This window comes from Nanorana parkeri, unplaced genomic scaffold, assembly GCF_000935625.1.
Source record: "Nanorana parkeri isolate BGI_ZX_2015 unplaced genomic scaffold, ASM93562v1 scaffold478, whole genome shotgun sequence".
Classification (NCBI taxonomy): Eukaryota; Metazoa; Chordata; class Amphibia; order Anura; family Dicroglossidae; genus Nanorana; species Nanorana parkeri.
The window spans coordinates 903,664-930,348 of NW_017306746.1; the positions used below are offsets into that span (position 1 = coordinate 903,664).

Below are 26,685 nucleotides of genomic sequence, written 5' to 3' on the forward strand. Positions count from 1 at the left end.
GCGGCAAAAATTTTAAAAAAAAAAAATTAAAAAAAAAAAAAAAAAAAAAAGCTTATATAGTTAAAAGCTAAAATATTTTACGAACAAGTCAAATAGTGCACTATAGAGTGAGACAGAGATTCCCCATTGCCATCCTTCTACAGGGATACACATAGCTCACCTTCTCTTTCCACCAATGGATCATGACGTCAAAGGAGAATGTAATGAGGAACCTGATTCTGTAGGATGCTGTGCACTTCTCCACTCTGTACAAAGAAACCAGAGGGGTGCGCATCTCTCTGTTAGCACCCTGCAGATATGAAAACTATGACATGACCTTACACCCCCGTCAGTGCAGGCGGCATCTCCCTGGACACCAATATTGGGAAGAGATATGCTTTCTATCCACGGTTTACAACAGAAGCAAATGATGCAATACGAGAAGCTCTGACTCCTCTGGAATAACAGGCAAGAGACACCAACAACTGAAATACCAAGTGAACCGGATTTGTTTGTCAGCAATGCACAAGTATCAACCTCAGCTGCCTGAGATCTGAAGTCATTATTCCAGAAGTCTACTGGAATGCTGTCTCCACCAATGCAGCAGTGCTAAAATCATCCACAGCTGATCTGATAGAAAAACAAAAATAAAATGTGTTTTCAGCGCTCATTCGAGTCACCAGAGTCTGGAACGTGGTTCTATCAGTGGTGGAAATGACACCGATCAACTTCCTGACTTCTATTAGGAGCTCTGTTTCTTGTAACAAGGTCCGGGTTAGCCGCAGCCGTTCCCATTCAGTCCATGAGCTCATTTGACTCTTCCCTTACGTTATTACAGGTACACACAGTCCTTGTTTGCTGCACACTACTTTTCCACACTCCCACGGCGGAGACAGGGATACCAAAGGAGCCTGGATGTGCTATAGTCTCCTCTTGTTCCCTTACAGGTCCCCCTTCAGAATACTTAGTACTGCAGTTAACATCAAACAGCTGAGGTCCAGGCCATTCATGACATAAAATGAAGAAAGGTCATGACACAAAGGGGAATTGTGTCCCTGGAGAGCTCAATGTGTGGTTCTAAGCATGGGGGAGGTCTGGATCCAGAAAGAAGTATCTGAGACACATTTCCACAATCTTTCTCACTTCTATTCTGGTCTGGATCCCCCCCACAAAAAGAGAAGTCCCACTGTTACTGTTGGGCTGGAGGGACTGTGCTTCCTATGGATTCTGCAGGCTGGAGGGATGTTGCGGGATCTGGAATAGAGGAACACACAAGACATCTGGAATTGCTGCTTAATGTACAAACCTTCAAACTAAACAAAGAACTATAAAACAACACAGTTGGAAGATGTGCTGTCATAACCAAAGTCTGTTCTCCTGTAGCGTTATCATGACCCTGGGGCTGATTTATGAAACATTGAGGAAAAGTACACCTATTATGTGTGAAAAACAAATTCCTTATTTCAACATGAAACCAACATTGAGAAAAGCTTCACTTGTATTCTTTGCTGCAGTTTTCCAAATCAACCCCAATGCCAAAGATCAAATTAGTAGAAAAGGCTCATGTAGATTTTTTGTTTCAGAACAGAGAGAAAATTGCATTATACACAAAAAGATACACATTCTGAATCAACATTCGCTACCACAAGAATACTGAGTGTCATGAAACACAAGAAGCAAATGGGTTTGGCGGCGTAGAATGTGATTAAGCAATTCTACAAATTAACTTAAGCCAAAAACCAACCAAACATGGTTATAACAAAAGGCAAGGAGAAAGCATCTGAAGGAGGGGGCAATCTTTACATCTGGAGGGATGGCTAAGTCTGCATGGAAGCTGCATTGTTACAGCCCCCCCTTGTGGCAGGAGTGAATACAAATTATGCAAGAATTGTAAGAAAATATGATATAAGAATTGTGTTTGATGATTATTATTGTAATACAGGATGTATATAGCGCCAACAGTTTTCCACAGCGCTTTACACAATGGGGGAGACAGTACAGTTACAATACAATTTCAGTAGAAAAGGGTTAGGAAGGCCCTGCTCCTGAGAGCTTACGATTAGACAATTCCAAAAATCAGGCTCATTTTTTTTTAGAAAAGAAGAATTGTCTTTCTGATTTCTGTCACTATTAAAAAACCAGTATCTTTTATGAATTTCTAAAAAACATGCTGGTTTATTAATGTATTATATTTTTCACCTCTTCTGAAGTATTAGCATTATTTAGTAATCCTCAAATATTTCCTCACTTCCTGTTTTATCTGCAGGACAGGAAGTAGAGGGAAATATCTCCAATGAGACACAGACACAAAATAAACTAGAAGGGGTTTTAAAGAAGAACTATAGGGTTAGGGCTTTTCCCCATAGTTCTACTAAGGGTAACGGGAGGACACAAACTAGCATCCTCCCGTCACCCAAAGCTCAGTATACCGCAAGCTACAGCGCTGGAGGATCCGAGCAGTCACGGCTCTCTGCAGGGATAGATCGAGAAGTGAGCGAGCGACGGTATCTAGAGGCAGAGCCAGTTTTACCTGCCCCTCCCCCGTACGTTCCACCAGTCAGCGCTCGAGGATCGGACAGGGGAATCCCTGCAGGGAGCCGTGACTGACAGTCACGGCTCTCTGCAGGGATAGATTGAGAAGTCAGCGAGCGACGGTATGTGTTCGCTCACTTCATCTATTGAGCCGACGTGTGACAGTTTAATTGTCGCAGGTCGGCTAGAACTATGAGGCTGAGTGATTTTCACTCGCCTCATAGTTCTCCTTTAAACCTTCCTTATTTCATTCATAGCACTCCAAAGACATGCTGGTAGGTTAATTAACTCCTCTCTAAGTTGGCCTACTTAGATAGTAATCTCCTTGAGGGTAGGGACTGATGTGAATGTGCAACTATGTAAAGTGCTGCGTAAATTGCCGGCGCTATATAAATACCAATAATAATAATAATAACAACAAAGTGGCTATACATACACTTTAGACTGAAGATAATATTTAAAAACAGAACCATACATGTACTTTTTTTTGCTATGACTATATTTACTTGCTATAAAGATGTCAGTAAAGTATATTGAACTAATACATGCATATTTTCATTCATATAACTCTTCAAGGAAACGTCTCATGAGAGAAATATGGAAGCTGCCAATGCCAAGCTCTTTCTAAATGCTAGGTATCCAGCTACCATGCCAATTCTCTGGCTTCAATACTTTCTGGAACAATGATGCAGATCCTAGGTTGTTCTACCTCAGTGGCTCTGAAAGTATTAAAGCCAGACACAGTCAGGCAACTAGCATTTTAAAAAGGTAAAAATGGCAATCTACATATTTTTCTTAGCACACGTTTCCTTTATGACAAATAGAATAAAATAATGATGTTACTGTGTCTTAATACCACACCAAGAGTTTTGTTATTCATTATACTTACAGGATGTCCAGCAGTTTTTCTATAACAAGGGACCCAGAATAATTTTATAACTTACAATTAGGTTTACCTTGTCTACTAAACTCACCTGGTACAGGACTGGTTGTGACGGGAGCCCCTCCCTGCACTGCAGCTACGATCGCAGGGCTGTGTGTGGCCGCTGACCCCAGGGAAGACGGCAAGTTAGGAGGCGCTGAAGATAGGGCAATGGAAGGGTTATGTGGTAGTGGGGAAGGCCCACCGACCCGGCATGCTGCAGGAGGGAAAGAGCCATGCATGGGATGGGGCACTGGATAGGTGTTAGTCGGTGGGTTGTGATGAGCAGAGTCAACTAAGTCACTACTCATAATTAATGGTACAGGCAAAGGCATGCTGGGGTGCTGATTACCGGGCACCGGAGGCTGGGCAGGAGCAGATACTGCTGATGGGATCATGGGGTTGGGTGGTGGTTGGCCTGTATACGAACCAGAACCTGCAAAAAAGAAAAGAAATCACAGTTGCCCATGTTAATGACTAGAATCCACACAATATGCACATAATTCACAAACACTTCACCCAGAGGAAGAATGTACATAATGATGTTTTATACACAGCATTAGAATCTATAACATAAGAGGAGATGGAAAAATGTTCTTGCTGCCAATAGGTTCAAATTTTATGATTCCATTTTTCTATTACTTGAGATTTTAATTTATTAAACTGAACAATATTGTTTACGTCCAAAATAATTCATACCTCAAATCCCAGTTGTGTCCTGTGCTGAGTACTACGCTAACATAAAATGAATGCTGCCACCAATGCTGGCCATACACTGACTGTGCAAAACAGCATGGATGGGGGAATCCCCTCTGCTGTTCTATTGTGTTCTGACAGTGGGTGCACCATTGTTAAGAAGTGAACAACTGAAAACTGACTGCAGCTCATTGGTTGCAGAAACTGTTCAGCCGAGAATTTTGAGACGGGCTTCATCGACAAAATTTGATTGAAAAACTAACTTTTGTCAAACGAAGATGTCCCAACTGGTCCACAGACTGGTTAAATTGCTGGCTCGGCTGAAATTCAACCAGTGTATGGCCCAGCTTACCTCTCACTAGAGTCAGTGCTTAAAGTTCAACTACTGCACGAGGTGATGTAAGGATCGGTATAGTCCAAGTGGACCCTTTCCTCAAAGAAAACTTGTGGGAAAAGATATAAGTGGGCTTGCCACTGCGACCTCCTCAAAAAAGGAGTTTTTATGACTCAATGACTAAGAAACTTATGGAGCCAGAGCTAACTAGCCAGTTAGCTGGCTAGTTAGCTCTGGCTCCATTACTTTCTTAGTCACTGACTCATAAAAAGCATGCAGAAAGCAAAGTCAGAACAATAAGGGGTCAGCACTGAAGCCAGAAGGTCAGCATGACAACCAGACAACTGGCTTAACAGGTTGCCTGTAAGCAGTGGTAAGACTGTAGCTGGCACTCACGCTGAAATCTATTTCAATCAGCGGGAAACATTAAAATAATAATGGTCACATATGTATTGTCTCAGCTCAGTTTTCGTGCTGCACTGTGAATATACATTCACAGTGGTTCTGGAAAATTCTAGATCTCAGTTAAAATAAATGATACTTTACTATGCGATATAGCAGAAATTGCAACTAAACTGTGACTTAATATTTGACAAATCTCAAAATACACTGACTCTTGGAAGCTGATTAATGAGCTACAGCCCACAGCTCATTCATTGGACAAAGATTGGTAATAAAACGTATGATAAGCTAGTAAGCACAATGCAGTAATGTAGAAATCTGAGTTCTCTCTGCACTTTGTACAATTACTGCACTTCCTTTGTTCGGAAAGAGACAGGATGTGAAGGGAAATTTCTTCAGCAGTGATAAAGACAATAAAGACACATTTATTAGCAGAGCAGGGGAGGGTTAGAACATATGCCAGGCTTTTATTGCTGTCTGTCTTCCCATGATCACATGTGATCACTAGGACAGTATACGTTAACTTCCTAATCCTTTCATACTAGGCAGATCTAAAAAGAAAATACTTAAGAGATCCACTGAAACAAGATTTATTTCTAATATTTGTGGAATGGGGTAGAGTTTGATCTCCTGCTGGATTGGGAACATATTAGGCAGAACATGTCCTATCCTATTTGTGTGATAGGCAGAGCTCAGCTTTTCAGCTGATTTTGTTCTTGTATTACATACCAAGTTCTACTTATATACTTATGGAGAATTCACGTCTTAAAAGTAGGAGACTTCCAAAAACCAAATGAAAGGCCAAATACAACCTACCACATAAGGGGTTGGGGAAAAGCCTTCCCATTGTGTTCCCAACGTTTATAAAAGCTTATAGTTTAGACAAAATGTAGATATGCCCTGTTTCAGTGCCAACCCACTTCTCGAATATCAGTTCACCTAATCTCATCCCCGTTATATTTTTCCCCAGATATATTTAGGTCAACACAATGCAAGCTGGAAAGAACTTTTAAAGGAGAACTATGAGGTGAGTGCTTTTCACTCACCTCATAGTTCTAGCCGACCTGTGACAATGAGACTGTCACAGGTCGGCTCAGTAGATCGGGAGGTGAGCGAACACATACCGGGTTCGCTCGCCTCTCAATCCTGTCACTCTGTTTTGTACGTCATGATAATAACAGGAAAACAAAGGTCACAAATGAAGCATACACATGGAAAGTCACTCACCGTGTGCTGGGCTGGGTTGTGTGCCTCCTTGCTGCTGACTGTTCACTGGTGGTTGTGATGGAGGTGGATTTGGCTGACTCAGCCCTTCCGAACTGCTTGCTGTACCCCCAGATGCAGGGGTCACAGAAGCTTGTGTTACAGGGATGGAGTGGGCAGTGGGGGGCACAGGCTGGCTGCCAGGAGTCTGATGTTGCTGCTGGTGTTGATTCTGAATGTGCTGGAAGTGCTGTTGACGTGCTCTCAGCTCTGCGTATTTTAGCTGTTCCATGTGGAAGGACTGCCTGTCTGCTAGGAGCTGCTGCCGCTGATACTCCAGCTATGGAGGGAAATAGAAATACACATATCATGAACTATTCAGTAATGAAGCAAGTCCCAAAACCCCCCCAAAACTGGCCTCCTCCACAAGGATACAGCACTAGTAATGGCAAGCTTTGGCATCACCTACTCATGAGACAAGTACTGTACAGAGGAATTATCAGCACCTCAAAAGAGTCCTCGGAGTATAAAGCCTTGTTTTGTTCCAAAAATCTTTATAATCAGAATGGCAATTAAAGTCACTTTAAAAAGCACTCACTGGTGAAGCTGTCACCAGAGTATTAATGAGCAATGCTGACCAGTGCATTTGGTGATACAACACAGATCAGAGATAAATAATATACATATTACCATGAAAATCCATTTCATTTACTGTATATGTTGCTGTGGCAACCCATATAAAACATGAAAGGATAATGAGATACGTATGCTGCATATTTAAGTGGAAAATGTTAAAACGTTTCAGGACGTACCGCCTCCCGTTCTCTATCCATGATGGTCTCCAGCTCCTCAAAGTGCCTCAGTTTGATCTCTAGTTTCTTCATTTGAGTCTCCACCAGCAGAGCCACCAATGACTTGATCTTTCGTTCCTCCACTGCAGCCAGGTGCTAAATAATGGCACATAACAATGGTTAGAAAAAGGTGATATTTATGCTAGTTCATCATTCATTCATTTACCATCTGTGTCCATCCAGATGCTGAGAAACTACTTGTTCCTGTATGTCTTCTATTTGTTTGATGACCATTTAAAGACTGTGGGAGCAGCGGGATTATAAGTAGGTCCCAAAGGCACGACGTTCATACTGAGGGGAATTTATCAAAATTGGAGCAGATAGAATCTGGTGCAGTTGCCCATGGCAACCAATCAGCATCCACCTTTCATTTTCAAACCTTAACTGAACAAACTGAAGAGAGAAGCTGATTGGTTGCGATAGGCAACTGCTCCAGATTTTCTCTGCTCCAGTTTTGATAAATGCCCCCACTGCATTACCATCTTAAACATTCTGACATACTGGATGTTCCTATAAAAGGCCCCATTCACACCTGACCGTTTTGTAGCGCGTCCTACGCTCGACGAACGCGCTACAAAACGGTCAAAAAAATAAATAGCATTGTAGTCAATGGTATCGTTCCCACCTGTCCGTATTTCCGCCCGTCCCCGAACGCACTACAAAACGGCCCACGCCTGAAAAGGTCCCTGGACTACTTTGGGCCGTTTTGTAGGGCGTTTTCCATTTGGATACAGCCAAGTAGCCTTTGGAATCGCGCGACTTTTTTACCGCGAATTGCGGTAAAAAAAACGCGTGACGGTCGCGCGACAGACGCGCATATTACAATACGCCTAGGTGTGAATGGGGACAAAGTGTGATGGTAATCCTCTCAAGCTTACACTGATAAGGAAACATTTATCACAGAAATAGCGTACTTTGTAAAGCTAAACTTTCACCTGATCTGGCATTGCAAGACTATAATTTACAAATAATCGATTTTGTGCGGATAAACAGAAGTTTAAGGGCCTGTTCACACCACATGCGCTCAGGCTGTTCTGGCCTTTTTGTCCAGAGCAGCCCACACAGAAGACAAGCAATTTGCCTTGTCATAGGTGGGCATGTCACACTAATGCGTTCCAGCGGTCTGCGCCTAAAAATACATTTTAAAAAACATACGGCATGCAGTAATTTCTTTTTCTGGGCACCGCAGTAAGAAGTGGTACAACCACATCACACCGCGTGAGCCCACAGAACTTAACGAAATGTAACTTGTAATATTTCAATGAAGTTCTAACAAAAAAAGAAAGAAACACTGCGATGCGGCTCAATTGAGTGCACCGGCACTGGCTAGGCACACACCAGCAGCCATGCGGTTAAGTGCAGCTGCTAGTGTGAACAAGCCCTGATACTGCGAGCTAAAAAGAACATGGCTGCCTTTAACCCTTTCGCTGCCCATGCCTTTCATGCATTTTTTTTGCACAAGTTACAATCCACATTTTAGGCCTGAAAATTACTTAAAACCCTCAAACATGATATATTTTCTGAAAGCACAGACCCTGTAGAATAAAATCATGGCAGTTGCAATATTGACGCAACTCTTCATTAAACTCATACATTTTGTAAGTTAATTTTAGTAACAAAAACACAATACAATAGACATTTTGTGGTAAAATAAAAAAGATAAGGTTAGGATGAGTAAATAGATACCAAACATGCCCAGGTTAAAAACTGCGTGCGTCAGTGAACAGGCGACAAAATACGGTACCCCAAATTGTCAATAGGTGATGCTTTAAAAGCCTGCACAGGTCATTAGTTTAGAGATATCCATGAATATTGGCCCTAAAATTATTGCTGACTCTCGCGCATTCGGTAATACCGAACAAGTGTTACACGATAATCGTTTTCGTATGTAGGCGCACCCAACGTGTGTTTACGGAAATACGCTCACTAGCCCACTATTTAATAGCATACTAGTGGTGACAGGTACTCTTTTAAAGTGACACTAGGGGTGTAATAGACCCCCTAGTGTCACCTTTCCACTGCAAATAAGCTATTGGACTATTGCACAGACTGCACTCCAATAGCTTATTGCCCAGCTTCTGCAGCCGAGCAATGACCTCTGAGGGACTAAAAGTGATGCAATCAGCATTGCGCTCAGTACCTGCTTCCCGCCAAAACCCGTGATGCCGGTCTTGGGCCCGAAGGAGGGGCAGTAGAGCCCAGGAAGCAAGGAGGGGGTATCACCCACTACACCGGCCCCTCGAAGCGATCTGACAGCAGCTCAGCTGCCAGAATTGTTTCTAGTGTAAAGCGACAGTGGGATTTGCACATGTAAACAGAGTCCACTGCAGCTAGTCTGTTTAGATTTGTAAATCTGTCACTCCGATACTTACCCCCGATAGCGGAACTTCTGGTCAGAGAGATCTCCCTCTGACCGGCAGTGCCGCGAGGGAGCATGGAGCTGGCTTCCCGGCCAAAAAGGAACATCATTGGAAATGTAGTTTTTAGAAATGAATGAAACTTCTTAAAGGAAAACCACAATAAATATTAGAAGTTAGTTCATCTGAGACACTACAGTTGATTTGAACTCAAAGTATTTGAAAATTGTACAAATGTTCTGAAAACAACATTTTTCAAAATAAATTCTACTGAAGTATGGCCAGCTTAAGTATGCAGAATTGTGTGGGTCCTAGGTTTGTTAGGTAAAACTGGGCCAACCAGAGACAAGTATATTACTTACTTTAGCCTTCACAGCAGCAGCAGCCAAGGCAGAAGCTGCAGCTGTAGAGAGGTTCCCCTCTCCGATGTCTCTCTCCACCTTGTTCTTCACTGCGGTTTCCTCCTTATCTGTTTCTTCTGAACCTTCTTTACTATCAGATACTTTGTCCCCATCAGCTATAATAACACATAAAAATTAATTGAAATACACACACATGTAATGAAAATATCATGGACTTGACATAATGTTCCCTTTGTGTCATTCTACACAACTACATGACGCATGGTTAAAGGGTCAGCCCACGCAGTGCTGAGGGAGGTGTTTGGCAGTGAATGAACGGGCGCTGGGGAACATAAGGTCAATTGTTGCCCTGATGTTATGGGGGAGGGACTGTGCCCTTCACGGGTCTTTTTCCTTCCCCCACTCAAGGGTCTTTCTTCAGGAGAGCCCTTACTAAGTATTTGGTGGACCAGGTTTGACTGGCCCCTAAGGATCGGGGTCCATCTATCTAGGTGGACTAGAGTGCCTTGCCCCTGTCAGGAGCCTTATGCTCTAGGGGGGTTCAGGGATATTGTGGCCCTCTTTTTCAGAAGAGGACCAAGCACCCTCGTGCACTTTTGTGTGCTGTTTACTTTTTTTGTTTACAGGGGTTTATGTAGCAATTCACGCACTGTGTAGCTTAAAAAGACAAAAAAATGAGGAATTTATAAGGAGGTGATGGAATATACAAAGCTTAGAGGGAAATTCCAAAATGCCTGGAACAGAATATAGATTCTCACTGCTGAAGTATCCAAGACCAATAAAAAAAGGTAGAGGTTGACTCAGACCACCAGGCTCTGTCTATAAGTAAAATATTACTGGAATGAACCTTTTGTGAAAGATTTAACAGGGAAATTCCAGCAGCAGAACACAGTTAGTGTGTAAAGTAACATTGCCTCAAATATGTCATATTTATTTCGCCCATAATTCTATTTTTACAATGTGCCATGGAGCTAACCAGCTAATATGCATACCTACAGCTCCTAGGAAAACAAGCACAGCTCCCTGATAGCAAATGTATAGAACAGAAAAGTGTGTGAAGGAAGTGAAACCTACCCATATCTACATCACTCTTCTCAGAGTCCTTGTCTGTGTCATCTTTGCTCTTCTCTTCCTCCTTCTTTACAGAATCACTACCACGCTCCTTTGCGTCCTCTTCTGTGACAGGCTCAATAGGTGAATCCTGGGGAAGCAGAGAAATCACCTCGTATAAATTCATTTATTGACTATTCAGAACTCCAAATTATAAAAGCAGGGCTTCTGCATTCATTTCTTTTTTTATGCAAGACCACAATTATAGTCCATATATGAAACAAAAACTGTGTTTTCTCTATTCAGGAAGAATGCAGCAGACAGTAGGGATCACCATTTTGAGGAAGCTCTTTTTTTTCTTTTCCTGCACTGCAAGCAACTCACATCAATATCCATAAATAGGACACAAATTAAATAATTCAATGAGGCAGTGCAAATGGCAATCATATTGTTCAGTGTACAGCAACTAAACATTTTACTTTACTGTAATCAGATCAGATAAATACAAGTCCTGAATAACTGCTGCCTCTCTAGTCCCTGGAATGGAGATCTCCTTTCTCGCAGTTACTTCATTCTGTATTAGAACAAGAGGATGGAAGCAGCAAAGACTTAGGCTGGGCACACACCTTACAACCATCGCAAGACTTTTGTCTTGCGATGGTTGTAAGGTACTTAAAAAAACGTACAATCTGCCTATCTTGCATAGGCAGATCGTACTTGCGATTATCGCAAGCCACGCCCCCTGAAGGGCGGGCTTCCGATGACCGCAATGCCGAACGGGCAGTGTGCGCTTGCCCGTACGGCTGTTATCGTACGGACATGCCACAAACCCGCCGAACATCGTACGATGCTCGGCGGGTTTTCGAACATGTCCGTAAGTTTAAAGTCGTGCGACCATACAGTAGTAGAGGTTGCAAGGCTTCCACACACCTTACGATAATCGTACGATCGCGGGATTTCCCGCGATTATCGTACGATTATCGCAAGATGTGTGGGGACCCTTATACATCATAGAAGATTGGTTAAAGCCTAACTACTACTTCATTTAACATGAAACCATGTCCAAATTTGTATATATATATATATATATACTGTATAATCTGGCTGTTTACTGGACAGAGATGTCCCTGCTGCTTAATCGGCATACAAACTATTGAACCAGCTTCCACAGTACTGTAAAAATCAGCAATGGTCAACTTAGTAAATAAAGGGGGCCTTAAAGTGACATTTAAGTCAAAAATCCCCCCTCCCCCCACTGCTGCTTTAACGACTTACCTTAAATGATGCCTCTTGATCCGATCATCATCTTCTTTCCAATAGTTTTCAGGAGTCCCTCGAGTGCCAGTCTCTGATCCAGCGCTGACTCCTGTCTCTTCCTGTCCCACGGAGTCTGTGCGTGTGCACCCTGCTGCATTGAATTACCCTGCATCTTTATTCTTATCTTGGCCGAAGATCTCTACTGCGCATGCGCCCGCCCCATGATCCTTTGCAGTCGTTCAAGAATTTTCAGATCTTCGGACAGGAGCGTGCAGTGGAGACACAGGTACGTTTAAACCTGTTTGGTAACTTTAAAAATTATTTTTTTTGCATATACAGTATCTCTTGCTTGCTAGCAGTAGATATATGCAAAAACACACAAGGCTTTATTAACCCTTTAAGTGCAGCCTCTGATATAGCCAGAGGGCCGGTTTTCATAACGTTGTGTTGAGTTAACCAGCAGTAAAATTATATTTGGTCGCGCGTTACAGCAACACACAGTAATATATGCACTACCTAATGCAGAACGCCTTAATGCACGGTAGTAAATTTTGCAGGTGCGTTGATGCAACAGTGAGAATAGGCCCATAGATGAGATCAAATCGGGTTTTTGAGCAGACCGCACTTAGCAATTCTGGTCACATTTTTACAGGTTTGCAATTGTTAAAATTCTCGATGACTCTGCACTTGCTTACATAGAAAATACAAATGTCATCCAGAACATCCCAAGATATTTGGGACTAATGAGGAGAAGGTTCTTTTTAAAAAAGAATCTTATAAAATTCCATTATCTTTTTTAGTCCCCTTTTTTATGGGATGTCGGGGCAGTGAAGACCTGATCTGGTCCCCCCCATGCAACTGTGTAGCAACAGATCACATATAACAGTGATGTATTGCTGCAGGAGGAGGCTAAACAGCTACTCTGCCCCGAGCCTCCATTCTGACAGGATGTGCTGAAACTTCCCTATAAATGTAACCACAGTGTGAAACCATTGTTCTACATTGAGATTTTAGTTCCTGCAACACCCACTTCCATGGAGCAGAAACCAAGAGCTAATCGATTCAGCTCCCAGGTTAGTGTTGGACTGTGGTGCGAATGCACCGATACAGAGTATTTGGGCGAGTACTCGTACAAATGCTCCGGGACTGGAACTTCCGGTCAGAGGGAGATCTCCCTCTGATCGACAGTGCTGCGAGGGAGCATGGAGCCGGCTTCCTGGCCAATCAGGAAGGCAGGCGGCAGGTTATGACCCGTGGCCCGTCTTCCTGATCGGCTAGGAAGCCAGCTTCACTCATTGCTAGGCAGCCTGGCTTCCTGATTGGTCAGGAAGCCAGGCTGCCTTGGAATGTGATGCCGGTGTTCTTTCAATAGAACACAGGCTTCCCAGGCAATCAGGAAGCAAGGTAGCGTGTCATGACCCGCCGCCCAGCTTCCTGATAATCCAGGCCCATGGATATCGGTATCGGTGAGTATCGAAAAGAAAATATTGGAACTCGTACTTGATACCGAAAAACCACCATCAGTGCATCCCTAGACTGTGGTTGTCCCAGTGCTAAATTCTGCCGGAGCCATTGTCATCTTGCATGTGCTTTCTGTGATCCAGAATGGATTTGAATTTTGGAGCACAGTGGGCCACTTGTTGAACATCAGTGATATACATGATTCAAGCCTCTTTATAAAATAAAATAAAATAGATTGGGCCTTGATCTGGGTTAGTTTTATATATATAATATTTTTTTTCTTTTCATATTTTGGCCTAGTTTTTCACTAAATCAGGAGATATCCATAACATTTATCACGAAATGAAGACCCAATTTATCCAGAAAAAAAACAAGTCCTGGATACACTAAGTAGTGGCAAAGATATGTAATTTTTTTTTGTTGCTAGCACACAGTAAAACTGGGTTCAGGTGTTAAGGTTTGTTTTACCTTCAGTCATTAAAGGGTTAAATGCAGAATACCGGTTCTGTGTAAAGTGTAGGGTTTACCTTTGGTTCCTTCTTCTCTTCTGCGGGCTGTGGTTCAGGAGGAGGTTCCTCTGTAGTAGTTTCCTCTAGAAGCAAAGCATTCCAATATAATACAGGAATTACATTATAAACACACATTTCTGTTAATAAATTCAAGTATAACAGGCCTCTTCCAAGTATATGGATAGAAGAGACAATTGTAGCAGATAGGTAACAGAAAACTGCTCATTCATATAAGGACTGTGCTCACCTATTCGCTCATTGTCTTCACAAGCAGTGCCAGCAATGCCACTGCTCTCAAGGCCATAACTTGGGTCAGGTTTGCCAGTTATTTTGGCTGCATCTTCCACCTTTCGGACGTGAGCTTCTACTAATGCCGTGGGAACCTCCTCCTTCATCTTAGAAAACTCCTCTATTGGTAATGAGAAAAAAGCGATTTTACCAGGAGGCAGTAATCAAATATAAGGAGTGGGCAGCAACATGTTATGGAAATATAATTCTGTAAAGGGGTAATTTCAGATCGAGATCTATCAGCTTAACCAAGTGTGCTGGTGAGAAGAGTATCCATAAATCTGAGAAGTTCAGTGCACACCATGCTATGGTGAAATGGTGGATGGAGCCACCACAACAAATGTCCAAATCCAAGATATCACCAGCACATTCAGATAAGACAGGACACTTTATTTTCAGCAACAGGAAGTGACGTTTCGAAGCACATGATAAAAGGATTCTAGTGGCCTCGAAACATCGCTTCCTGTTGGTGACAAAGTGTCCTGTCTTTTTATCTGAACATGGTGTGCTGGTAATATCTTGGGTGCAAAGAGAAAAACTCCCAAGGAAGAAGTAACTTCACAATATTCAACCGGCTTTAAAGAGAGCCTTTACTGCATTTCTGACACTAGAGGAGGTCCTACAATTCTGGGACTTATCAAGTGCAACTATTCAGTTCACTGCCTATTGTATTTTACAGCTATGAAAAGAATACCTAAGGCTGATTTGGCCGCAGCAGATGCTACACGTGGATCCACGACAGAGGCCAGGAAGGCTACAGTACTCATTACAGGGTTGCCAGACTGGCTAAACGGTATAGGTTGATAGGCCAAAGGACCAAGAGATGCTTCCGAGTTCTCTAAATATGGATCCTCAATAGGTAACCGCAGGAAGTGTAAAATACATTCATCTTGAGTCCGACTGCCAACATGTTCAGACACCTTGTTCCAGTCATCTTTGTACATTTCTAGAGCCTGCAAAGAATGGAATGAAATGGAAAACTCAGGTTATCGGCATAACCTTACATTTACATGAATGGCTGTAACTGTCATGGATTACCTCAAGGAGTAACAGCGTCTCCTGCTCAGTCCATTCCCGTGTGGCACTTGCAGCAGATTTACTCTGTAACACAATATAAAAACAAACTGAAGTCACTGCCACCCATAGAGAAATATTAAAAGGAAGAAATCATAAGAATGGCGTAATAAAAGAGAGTTCTAATGGTGGGTGTTATAACTACAACAGAAACAAAAAAACAAAAAGCCATAATAAAAATGACTACTTAATTATAAGACATCTGAATGTAAGAAAACACCACAAGCTACATTATTACATTTTAAAGCCTTATGATCACCACGAAAGTAACAATATGATTGTTTCATACAAAATAATCTTTCAGCAATCGAATAAAGCTATACTTAGACATTTTTTTTAAAGTTTTGGATAGGGTGTGGAACGATCAGAACCCATGTTAGGTTTTTACTGGTGTCTGTGTCTTCATTAGCAAGATTCACTCTCTCTGTTGGTCTTGGTGACCAATGCCACCAGGAATGAAAGTGAAGGGAATTGAGGGGAAATCTTCCAATTTTCATATCTGTTCTAGTGACAACTGTCTAACAAGAGATTTACCTCACTTTGGGGAGATTTGAATTTTCTTCCGGTTTGTCTACTCTTGAACAGGATTTTCTTTCACATCCGGTTGTGTCTACAGGCAGGAAGTGAAGGGAAATCTCTTGAACAGGACACAGATCACGAAAAAAGAAAAAAAACCTGAGGGCTTTAACCATTCCCTACTCTACCCAAAAGGAAAAATCCAAACGTTTTGGCTGTAGATATGCTTTAAGCAGTTTAATTGATAAACGGTGTTTCCATAAAAAGGAAGGATAAGCCCTGTTGAAAAATCAATCTAAATTAATTTTCTTTGTTGTGTGGAATGACAGTATATAGGCAAAATATGGTTTAAGCTGATTGTGTATCAACTTCAGTAAGGCCAGCATTAGTAATCTACTGTTCCCTTATCTCATCAACAGAGGTGCATTTCCTTGTAGAACCCACCTTGGAAGTTGTATTCTTCTTGCTATACATGTCAGTCCTTAGGCCAAAGTTTTGTAGGTCACTTGGTTTTTCTTTACCTTTGTCTGGAAAATTGAGCATCTGCTGTGAGGCTGAGGTCTGCCAGGAGAATAGAGGAAAATAAAACATACATGTGACAAGTAGAAAAGGCAAGATGAGACAGTAAACCGCAAGAAAGCATTATCAGAAACCTGGATAAATGCTTATATGAATACAGATAGATATCTAAGCTTAAAAGCAATCACCTGCATACCTCAGATGTAAATGGCCTCCATTAGGATAACTGTAATAGTCCAGCAGATGCTTAAAACGTCAGAAATGTCAAACTGCTTGTTTTACTGAAACACATCTGGACTGGAGTAGTGGCTGCATATATGTGAGTTGGTGGTTGATTCCTTGTAAAGCACCTTAGTTACAGGCTGTACAAGGAAACACAAGAGTACCTGTGGTGTTTTTGGCTGCAGTGGTACCAGTCCTGATGGTGTGTCAGCTAAGACATGGAAATGTGAAGTGGGAGGTGGTCCCATTGGTGTAGGACGACTCTCGGCATCCACTTGGTAATTAATCAATCCCCATTGTTCCAAGAAAGCATGGACCCTGTGTGAAGCATTAAAAAATCAAATGAAACATCCATCACTTGTGAAACTCACAAACTGTTCTGCTAGGAAGTGCTACAACAAAGGTTAACCTTTTTGGTTGCATCAGATGGCAATGACATGTCACACGCACCTCATTATAGCGCAAACATCCCCTGCCAGGTTGCGCCGGCATGCCGTTGAAGTGAGGTATTCCTGAGGATTCAGTCGATATGTGTCAATCATGAAGTTTCGATATGCCAAATAGCTAAACAAAACAAATCATTTTAAACATTCTGTACTATTTAGCATGCTTTTTATATTCTAAAAAACTGGAAAGGTTCTAAAATATGTAAAAATGTCTGAGTATAGATGTGTCTCCTGTGTCTGGCACCTTTGGAGGAACCAAATATCAGCCAGCAACGGTGAACTACTTTTCAACGGAAATACTGAAAACAGGTCAGTGATCTAGAGCAGTGTTTCCCAACCTTTTTTACTTGCATACCACTTGGCAGCTCATTTCAATACATTGTACAACTCCAAATCAGAGTGCATGGTAGCGTGCTGCGACTGCTGTCAGTCGATGGAACTTAAAGCAGGAGAAGGGTGACATTAGATCACTCTGCTCCTGCCTGACGAGGCCTGTTGAATACTTGGGAACTTAGCTAAATCAGCAAGCCTGAGAATAGGGGGGCGTGCGTAGCAGGCCGCTCCGAAATGTGTTTAATGGTTGAGGCATGCGTCAAACTAGTGCCAATGCTTGTGGTACACTGTATCAAATTGAAGAGTTTAAAAGTGGTGCAAAATAGGGGGGCAACAGTGGCAAATTAAGAAATGCTCCGGCATCAAAAATGTCCCTGCGTCCATGGCGTCATTATAAGGAAAAGATGTCGCTGTGTTGGTGTCAGGGAGAGGAAAAAAAATACTGCTGCGTTAGTGTCAGTGGGATGGAGGCGGTAAGCTGGGAGGCTGGATTGTGGGGCTCTTTGGGGTGTACCATATTGCAGTGGTGTGTCCAGTGTTAGGTTGACACTGGAAATCCTGAATCTGAGGCTCCTCTGGGGTTTTGGGGCAGCTGTGGGTTGGAGGGCTTATCTTTCCAAGATAGTTATCTGGATCATGGAGGATGCAGATGGAGAAAGCATACAGTCTGGCGGCTTACCTGTATGTTGCAGTTCAGAGAGCGCCGCAGGAGCACTAGTGTATTTGTTAGTGTAGTGTAGGGGATCAAGGCTACATTGTGGAGAAAGTCTCATCTGTTAAAATCACCTTAAGAGACTTGTGGCCAGTGCGACCCTAAGGAAATGTGGTCAAGCCAATTCTATTACGGCAGGACTCCCTGGCAGGCCTTGGATAATGGTGCTTGCGAGGTCCTGCACAAATACTCCCCCCTCCTGTTGCGGGCATCTTCATAACCAGGCAACAGTTCCCTGCCTGTGTTAGTAAACAGGTGGCCACACCACTGGATTTTTCCTCCAATTGTTTTTTTTTTACATACCCCTAAAAGGTCCTGGTGCATACCTCAGGTTGGGAACCACTGATCTAGCAATAGAAACACAGAAACTCCCTTTTCTTTCCTTTCACTTTAAAGTAACTACTCTGTATAGTTCAAGTTATTTTACACATTTAGCACCAATAAATGAAACAGCATCCTACCACGCACAGAGTCATCTACACCAGTCCCCTCCCAAAAGGAACTAAATCTAATACCAGCCCACATACTCTAGGGGAAATTTGCTCAGAAGCTCTGTTATCTACCATTTTTTTGGGTTGCAGAGCACATAACCCTAAAACTGTGAGTAAGAGTGAGAGCTACTTAACCATAACACAATCCTGGTGCTAATGGAAAAGTGATGTTAATGGGTCACGTGGAGCATACCCTATGTACTGAATTTTTAATAAGCAACTTTTAAGACCCAACAAGCAAACATGTTTGGCTAAATAAACAGTACTAATATGAGGGATACTTACATCTCAGGGGTTTTTGATTTGTTCTTTCCATTGAAAAACTCAGGCAGTGCTCGGCGCTCAATTGCATGTACACTGCAAGAAGAAGCCAATGGTCACATAGGATGAACAGCGGTCGCCATTTTAAGTAACATCAATTAGTTAATAATGGAGGTGACCACAAATAGTACCTATTATAGTCAAACCAGGCCGCATAGCTGGGGATAATAATGTGATGTGTTTGTTCAGTTACATTGTCTTCATGAAGGTCAGAGGTCTTCACTTGTTCAATTTTGATCCCTGAAGAGTTCTCATCTTCTTCCTAAGAGGACCAAGGAACTATATTAGCTGTACTATGTGTTCCATGCAATATATGTTTGTCTAAGGGAGTATAGGCAACAGGGCAGGCCCAGGAATTATACACAGCTTCTCAAACTCTTAAAAGGTGTCATGACAAACTACTATTAAGCTGAATGTTTGGTGCATTATAACAGAGAAAGAGTTCTCAAGTGCTTAGATAGATATGGTACCTGCACTCACATAAAAAGTAAAAAAGCCCAATATAATTTAAAATATTCAAAAATGCAAGCTAATGTCTTCATAATAAGCCATTATATACACATATATGATGGAGAAACAAATCAAAAGAAATGTGGTACATTATTACCATGTACAAGCACATATCTGGCATTACCAGTTGGGGTTCACTTTATCCATTTGACTTTGCAATTGCTAAATTTGAAATATATATGTAGATTTGCATTTAATGAATATCACTGGCATGCAAAGAGCCCTACATATGAACCCATCTATTGGAACAAACAATCTTCTGCCTTAATATTTAATAATTCTGACTCATTAATGTCTTAATCTTCATACAGTCATACAGACACATATACCCAAGGCAAGTTTAAAACACCTTAAGTAATTCCCACGGACAATCCCTTTAATATTACTGATGCTCAATGCCGATGTTACATCAACTGACACCCGTGCTTGCTATTAGTTGTTACATTGCTTTATCTCACAGCTATCCTGTCACAAACAGTGATTGTGAAGCATTCAGCCTGACACTACTATGACAGCCAATCATAGTGATAACATTGCTCTGTGTACAAACAAGTTGCCAAAAAAATGTATTCCGAGCCATCAAATGAGAACAAGACACCACACCCCTAAATTCACAAATACAACAACAAGAATACTCAAAATGGGGCTTTTAAGGTGTCACGGCTCGAGTGAAAAGGGCATAAATTACATTGTAACAAACAAATCACATCTTTATCATTTGCAAGTAAAAGCAGTATGGGGTACGGATAGTACACTGGCACCAGAGAAGGGGCATTCGTCCAAAGGTAAGTATAGCAGGGGGGGAAGAGAGGGGGCCAGATTAGAGCGGGTAATTGCATTTTCCCAAATTCAGAAAGTGGTATTACCCTTTGAAGCTGAACTTCAGACAAACAGTTAAATGCACAGATGAAATACATATATGAAAGCTGTTATCCCTGCCACATGATTTAATTTATGGTCATCCATTGCTGGGATTTATGCAGGTTGCCAGACTGTACAGTCCACTCTGAACCCCCAGTCTGCTTACTGAACAGTGAAAGCACAGCAGTGGACTAATGATAATTATTACTCTGCTCTCTACTCCTATGAGCATGTGCTGGTCCAAAACATTTGCATGCACCGCACCTGATGAACTGCCCCTCTCTCTCCCAGTGTGAGTTCTGCTGTATAAGGGATTGCAAAATAGCTAATACCAAGTCAAGTTAATGTAGCTACTCATTCATTTTCTAATTTTAACTGTATTTAACTCTATACAGATATAAAAGACAGAGTTTAAGCTCTGAATTCATAAATACATTATTAAATGTATTTTTTCAGCATGGGAGAATGAGTAGCAGCACAAGGAGCCAATCAGGCTTGTGCAAACATGGGAGCATGCTGATAAGAGAGAGCAGAGTGAGCTCATCAGTCTACTCCTTTCACTTTCCAGTGTCAGGCTGAGAGGGGCAAGGAGATAAAAATCAGGACCTTGTCCTTTCAGGAAGGGCTGTGCTGTGTGATGAGGATGTATCAATCTCAGAAACAGTTGAACAGAAAACACAAATCCTTTGGCAGGTAATACAGGTGCCATATATGTATTTAATCTCTGGGATAAGCTGTTTGCCTGGAGTTCAGCATGAACAGGTGTATACAAGAAATATAGCAACTGCCACTGCTGACTTCCATCTAGCAGTGCAGATGAGAAAAATAGGATTTTGTTCTAGCCATAAAAACATTTTCTCCATTGAGGGACATAGCTCTAAAGAATTCTGAGACTTAGGGCTATGCTGCTGCCTCCAGTAAAAACGGACACTAGGCAAAACAGAAACAAAAAAAGCCTGTCACTTTACGGACATAAACTCTTCCGCCTCACACCTGTCAGTTGTAGCAAGCAGTACGAAAAGGAACGGAGGGGAGGGAACTGTGTCCCTCACCACACTCCAAAAAAAGGATTTTACTATAAGAACAGAATCCTATTTTCTCTATTGTCCATTGACGGACACAGCTCTGAAGAATTCTGAGACGTAGGAATGTTCAAAAGCAGACCGAACAGAGGGGCGGGCACCATAATAACGAGAAGAAGCAGCTCAAAAAAATACTCAAACAGCGGCCTGAAAATCTTTTCTGCCAAAACTAGCATCACAACAGGAAGAAACATCAACTTTATAAAACTTAGCAACATTGTAAACAGAAGACCAGACTGCGGCCTTGTAATTTGAGTAACAGAAGCTTGATTCTGAAATACCCAAGAAGTACTAACTGCCCTAGTTGACTGAGCAGAAACAGGAAAAGATGGTACCCTCAACCACAGCTCATAGGCCTCATTCACACACAACGCAAGCAAAATTGTATATTGCGTATATACGCGTATATGCGCGTATATACGAGCATATATGCGTGCACCATATGCAATCCCAGAATGCATCACTCGTAAGAAAACACGCAGAAATACGCTGCCCGGACACATCTCTGTTCCATTCTGTTTTCGCGCATATATACGCTACGCAAATATACGGCTCTATACGCGGCTGTGTGTATGGAGCCATTTATTTGCATAGGTTGCATATGGTACAATACGCACGTACCCGCGTATACGTGCGGCAGTGTGAATGAGGCCTTAAGCTTGAATGGCAACCTGACGAATCCACTTAGAAATGGCACATCTAGAAGATGAACAACCTTTTCTAGGACCTTCAGGTAGAACAAATAAAAAATTAAATGAAAAAGCATGTGGGGAAACCCCAAAGACTCACACCAATGAAAATAAACCTTCTAGGTAAGGTGATAAATCTTACTTTTGTATGATGCTGTGTGAATCTGTCACAGCCCAGCTACTGTATCAATGATCTAGTACAGTATTTATGACAAGCATTAGGTGTATTATATTCATGAGCTGAACCGATCGGCTATGTTCCTTAATCAAGGAAGGAAAAGTGTGTGCCCCAAGAACCTAGATAAATGTCACCAATGGCCAAACCCTGTATAACTTTCACGAGTGCTGCCGTTCTTTATGGAGTAAAAAATAAGTAATCAGTATTCAGGAAAAAAAAGAAGGGACATAAACAGTAACAGTTTTTCCCAGTAAGCCTGAACAGAAAAGAGTGAGAGCTCCCCCTCGTGGCCAACTTGTGAAGTACATAAAGTATAACAAGCACAGGTCATCAAAGCAACACCTCAGAGCCCTTGTAATGGACAGGGCACTTGTAGAAGAACCAGAAACATCAGTGACACCAATGTAAAACACAAATGTCACTAAATAAAACCAGTAGTAAGATAAAGAGTAGGAAAGGAATAAACATCACTTCTACACAGCGCTTTGCTAATGACAGTCTGTTCTGGCAATTCTGCTTTAGACTGATTTAGACACAATAACACTCATGGCCCCGACCAGTGTGAGGTAAAAATATGAGGTACTGCAAACAGCAGAATATCTCTGTTCTCCCCAAAGAGGCACATTAAATTGAGGGCAAATAAGAAACAAAGGAAGCAGTCTAAATTGCTCCTTCCCCCTTTATCGCCAATAGAAACACACCACCATAAAAACGGACTGTGCATGCTTGCACATGCACAGCAGATAAAAACAAATGCGTCATCAAATTGAAGTCCCAGGCTCTTAAAGAGACAGTGGGAAATTTAAATAAAGTCAGTCAAACACCACATTAAGGCATTCAGACAAACAGAAGTCTAAAAGCACACAGCCAAAGTAAAATAAAAAGGAAGGAAAAACACCCAACTTCATAAAGATGAGGTAAATAGATTTTTTACTCATGAATCCATGGCCATGTTCCTGACATAACGACAGGAATCCCCAGGTTAATACTGGCCTGACCGTTAAATGATGAAAACAGGAACACAGGACCACCACAGGACAAAGCATAAGTACTGAGACCAGAAATGACCTGCTTCATGAAAACTAGAGAAGCTTCCAGGATTTAATTTATCAGGCATGAATCTCTCAGTTTTGTCAGCTAGCTAGAGATACTTCCAGGATTTAATAATATCCAGTATGAATCAACTAGCAGCTCTTGGTAGTAGAGTTTTCAATAAAGAAACAATATAAAATAATAAACCAGAAGAGAAGGAGACATCCAAAGACAGACTTTAAATTTTTTTGCCTGGCGTCCATTTCTCCTGGAGGCAGCAGCATAACCCTACATCTAGACAATGGACGATAGAGAAAGTCAGAAGTCATTTTCTACATACTTATTCTGGATCAGTGACCTAAAGCATTGAAGCAGAGAGGTCAGCATGACATCCAGATTTTTAATGAAGTAAGAGTCGACAATGGCAGCATTCATATTTCTCGCATATTTCTGACAAACCCTTAAAGCTAATCCATAATCTAGTAATGTAGCAAGAAAACAAAACAACATGATTTCATCAAAATTAAAGGCTGCCAGCTATCTTTCCTGATTGCCCATACGTAATATGCAAACCCCCACCTTTGTCACTGCTTCCATACTTTCATCTTCTTGTTCATCTGCAAGAGACATGCAAGAGAATTGGAGATACTACCATCACTAATGGTCTCAGAGGTTAAATACATCAGTTATATGATCATTTAGCTTGAGAAATATGGGTTTCATGTAATTTAGATCTGTGTGTTCAGAATATGTATATTTAACAATAGCAATATACAGAATATGTATATTCAATAGTATTGTTAACAGACCAAAAAGAAAGAAAATAAGAGAAGTTCACGCTTTACAAATATGTTCACACCTACAAAGCATGTGCGTTTAGGGATTCCTGAATCAGGAACCTTGAAATTCCTGCAGCAGGAATCCCAAACATGCAGTTTAGAAGCAGCAGCTGTCACCCATTCAAGTTAATGATCAGGTGACAGCGGCCACATTTGAAAGCGGCAATGTGCTTAACTATTACATGCAGATAGGAAGAGATCGCTATCCCTGAACGCACAATCAATGATTATGATTTATATCACATACGATTACATGGAGTGTGCCACTTCTAAACAGAATATGTGGGATTCCTGCTGCAATAATTCTCAGGTTCCTATCGCAGAAATCCCTAAACACACCTGTTTATAGGTGTGAACGAAGCGTTGGTGTGTTTCCACTTTTGCAGCCAAATTAGGATAACACCTATTTTATATTTGTTACATGTTCCCATTCACATAGTATAACATTAAGAAAAAATATGTTACCAGCTCTTTTTCTGAAAACTCCAAAACGAAAGTTTTTCCATTCTCTGTCATTTAAAGGAGAAGGCTTGAGCGTGGTGGGAAGTTATGTTTACCATGATTAACCCTGTCTGTACTGTGCTGGCAGAACTCATTATTGGTTGTAAACTAGATTTGAACACTGTCTGTCCTAACAAAGGGATTAAGATCTAGAAGCATTGTATGTTGAGAGGAAATGCAGCCTGTCCTCCTTTGTCTTGGGGAGAGACTCACTCACATACTGTTCAGTGTGGCTTGAAGTCTGGCCAAAAGCATGCTCCAAAGAAACTGCTAAAAGGTAATACATATTTTAAAAAACATATTTTTAGGTACGCTGTGTGAATGGGAACACTTAACACACATAGTTCTGAGAACAAACTCGATGCTCACTCACCAAGGTCAGTAACAGTGCCTCCTTTTACTGGGGCTGTTTCAGAATCTTTCTTGGTGTTGACTTGAAAACAAAATATAAAAAAAGAAATCAGCATTCCGGTCAGAAGTGAATTATAAAGCTTTGCGTTTTTTAAAATACAATTACCAGCTTTGGGCAGAGTTACTTCTTCTACATTAGGAACAGGCGAAGGTTCATCCATGTCCTTTGTCAGATCCTCTTGTTCCTCATCACGGTGGCCCCTCTTGGATTTAGTGTAAGGAGTTGAGGGTCTAGGTGTATGAATGTTATAAATGATAGGAACCATTACCATATGATCACAATTTTTTACATAGAGCAATGCATAGCTCAGAGCTGTGGAAAAATATCTACAGTATTGTAACATAGAAATCACAGATCTGTATACCCAAAACGTACACCATTAACATGAAAAAGGGACAACGTTATCAAACAAAGAGCTTGATAAACAACTTACATTCAACAATCCTATGACTAATTTATACACTGAGTGGCCAGATTATTATGACCACCTGACGTTTGTAGGCAAATTGGCTATAATTTTGCGCTGAAGTTCCTAGAAGGCCAGACCATTATAAATAGGGAAGCAGGTTGTTCACCACGACAGTAGAAGTGATTTTTTTCTGAAGATATGGGGATGAACGTGGGATGATTGTTGGCGCTCGGAGCCATGGTGCGAGTATCAGCAAAACAGCAGAATTCGTTAAATGTTCAAGAGCAGTGGTTGTTAAAGTGTTTAAAGACTGGACTGTCAGCGGAAAATCTGGGTCTGAACGTGCGAATTGTGGCCGTCAGCGACTAGTCAATGTTAGGGCAGAGCGGAGAGTGGCAAGACTGGTACAAGACAACAGAAGAGCAACAGTGCAGTGTCCGATTCCTCGCATCACTTTTCAACATCTCGTGGAGTCCCGAGGCGGCCCAACGAAGTCATCTCGTGGCCCAACGAAGTACTGATGGGGTGGTCATAATAATCTGGCCACTCAGTGTATATACATATACAGTTGTGCTCATAAGTTTACATACCCTGGCAGAATTTATGATTTCCTGGCCATTTTTTAGAGAATATGAATGATAACACGAAAACCTTTCAGTCACTCTTGGGTAGGGTTCGGCTGAAGCCATTTATTATCAATCAACTGTGTTTACTCTTTTCCAATCATAATGACAACAGAAACTACCCAAATGACCCTGATCAAAAGTTTACATACCCTGGTGATTTTGGCCTAATAACATGCGCACAGGTTGACACAAAGGGGTGTGAATGGCTATTAAAGGGAACCATCCTCACCTGTGATCTGTTTGCATGTAATCAGAGTGTGTGTGTGTGTGTGTGTGTGTGTGTATAAAAGGTCAATGAGTTTCTGGCCTCCTGACAGACCCTTGCATCCCTCATCCAGTGCTGCACTGACGTGCCTGGATTCTGAGTCATGGGGAAAGCAAAAGAATTGTCAAAGGACCTGCGGGAAAAGGTAGTTGAACTGTATAGAACAGAAAAGGGATATAAAAAGATATCCAAGGAATTGAGAATGCGAATCAGCAGTGTTCAAACTCTAATTAAGAAGTGGAACATGAGGGGTTCTGTTGAAACCAAACCACGGTCAGGTAGACCAACTAAACTCAGCCACAACTGCCAGGAAAATTGTTCAGGATGCAAAGAAAAACCCACAAATAACTTCAGGTGAAATACAGGACACTCTGAAAACATCTGGTGTGGCTGTTGCAAGATGCACAATAAGGAGGCACTTGAAGAAAGATGGGCTGCATGGTC

The 26,685-nt window shown here is 41.7% G+C and overlaps 1 protein-coding gene across 3 annotated transcripts in view; it reads right to left on the reverse strand.

Moving 5' to 3' along the window:
- Positions 1–831: 831 nt before the first annotated feature.
- Positions 832–26,685, reverse strand: part of SMARCC2 (SWI/SNF related, matrix associated, actin dependent regulator of chromatin subfamily c member 2) — a 46,993-nt gene continuing 21,139 nt past the window's right edge. The window contains exons 11-29 of one of the 3 annotated variants that reach the window (XM_018560789.1): positions 25,047–25,171; positions 24,903–24,962; positions 23,769–23,806; positions 18,969–19,099; positions 18,802–18,873; positions 16,985–17,098; positions 16,699–16,852; positions 16,238–16,354; positions 15,242–15,304; positions 14,898–15,156; positions 14,163–14,324; positions 13,934–14,052; positions 10,713–10,839; positions 9,639–9,793; positions 6,881–7,015; positions 6,093–6,408; positions 3,786–3,869; positions 3,486–3,590; positions 832–1,233 (exon numbers count right to left, since the gene is read on the reverse strand). In XM_018560789.1, the coding sequence (XP_018416291.1) occupies positions 1,169–1,233; positions 3,486–3,590; positions 3,786–3,869; positions 6,093–6,408; positions 6,881–7,015; positions 9,639–9,793; positions 10,713–10,839; positions 13,934–14,052; positions 14,163–14,324; positions 14,898–15,156; positions 15,242–15,304; positions 16,238–16,354; positions 16,699–16,852; positions 16,985–17,098; positions 18,802–18,873; positions 18,969–19,099; positions 23,769–23,806; positions 24,903–24,962; positions 25,047–25,171 (2,401 nt within the window). In that variant the 3' untranslated portion in view covers positions 832–1,168. Of the gene's footprint in view, positions 1,234–3,485; positions 3,870–6,092; positions 6,409–6,880; positions 7,016–9,638; positions 9,794–10,712; positions 10,840–13,933; positions 14,053–14,127; positions 14,325–14,897; positions 15,157–15,241; positions 15,305–16,237; positions 16,355–16,698; positions 16,853–16,984; positions 17,099–18,801; positions 18,874–18,968; positions 19,100–23,768; positions 23,807–24,902; positions 24,963–25,046; positions 25,172–26,685 lie in introns of all 3 variants that reach the window. The other 2 variants (XM_018560787.1, XM_018560788.1) reach the window with 2 other exon arrangements.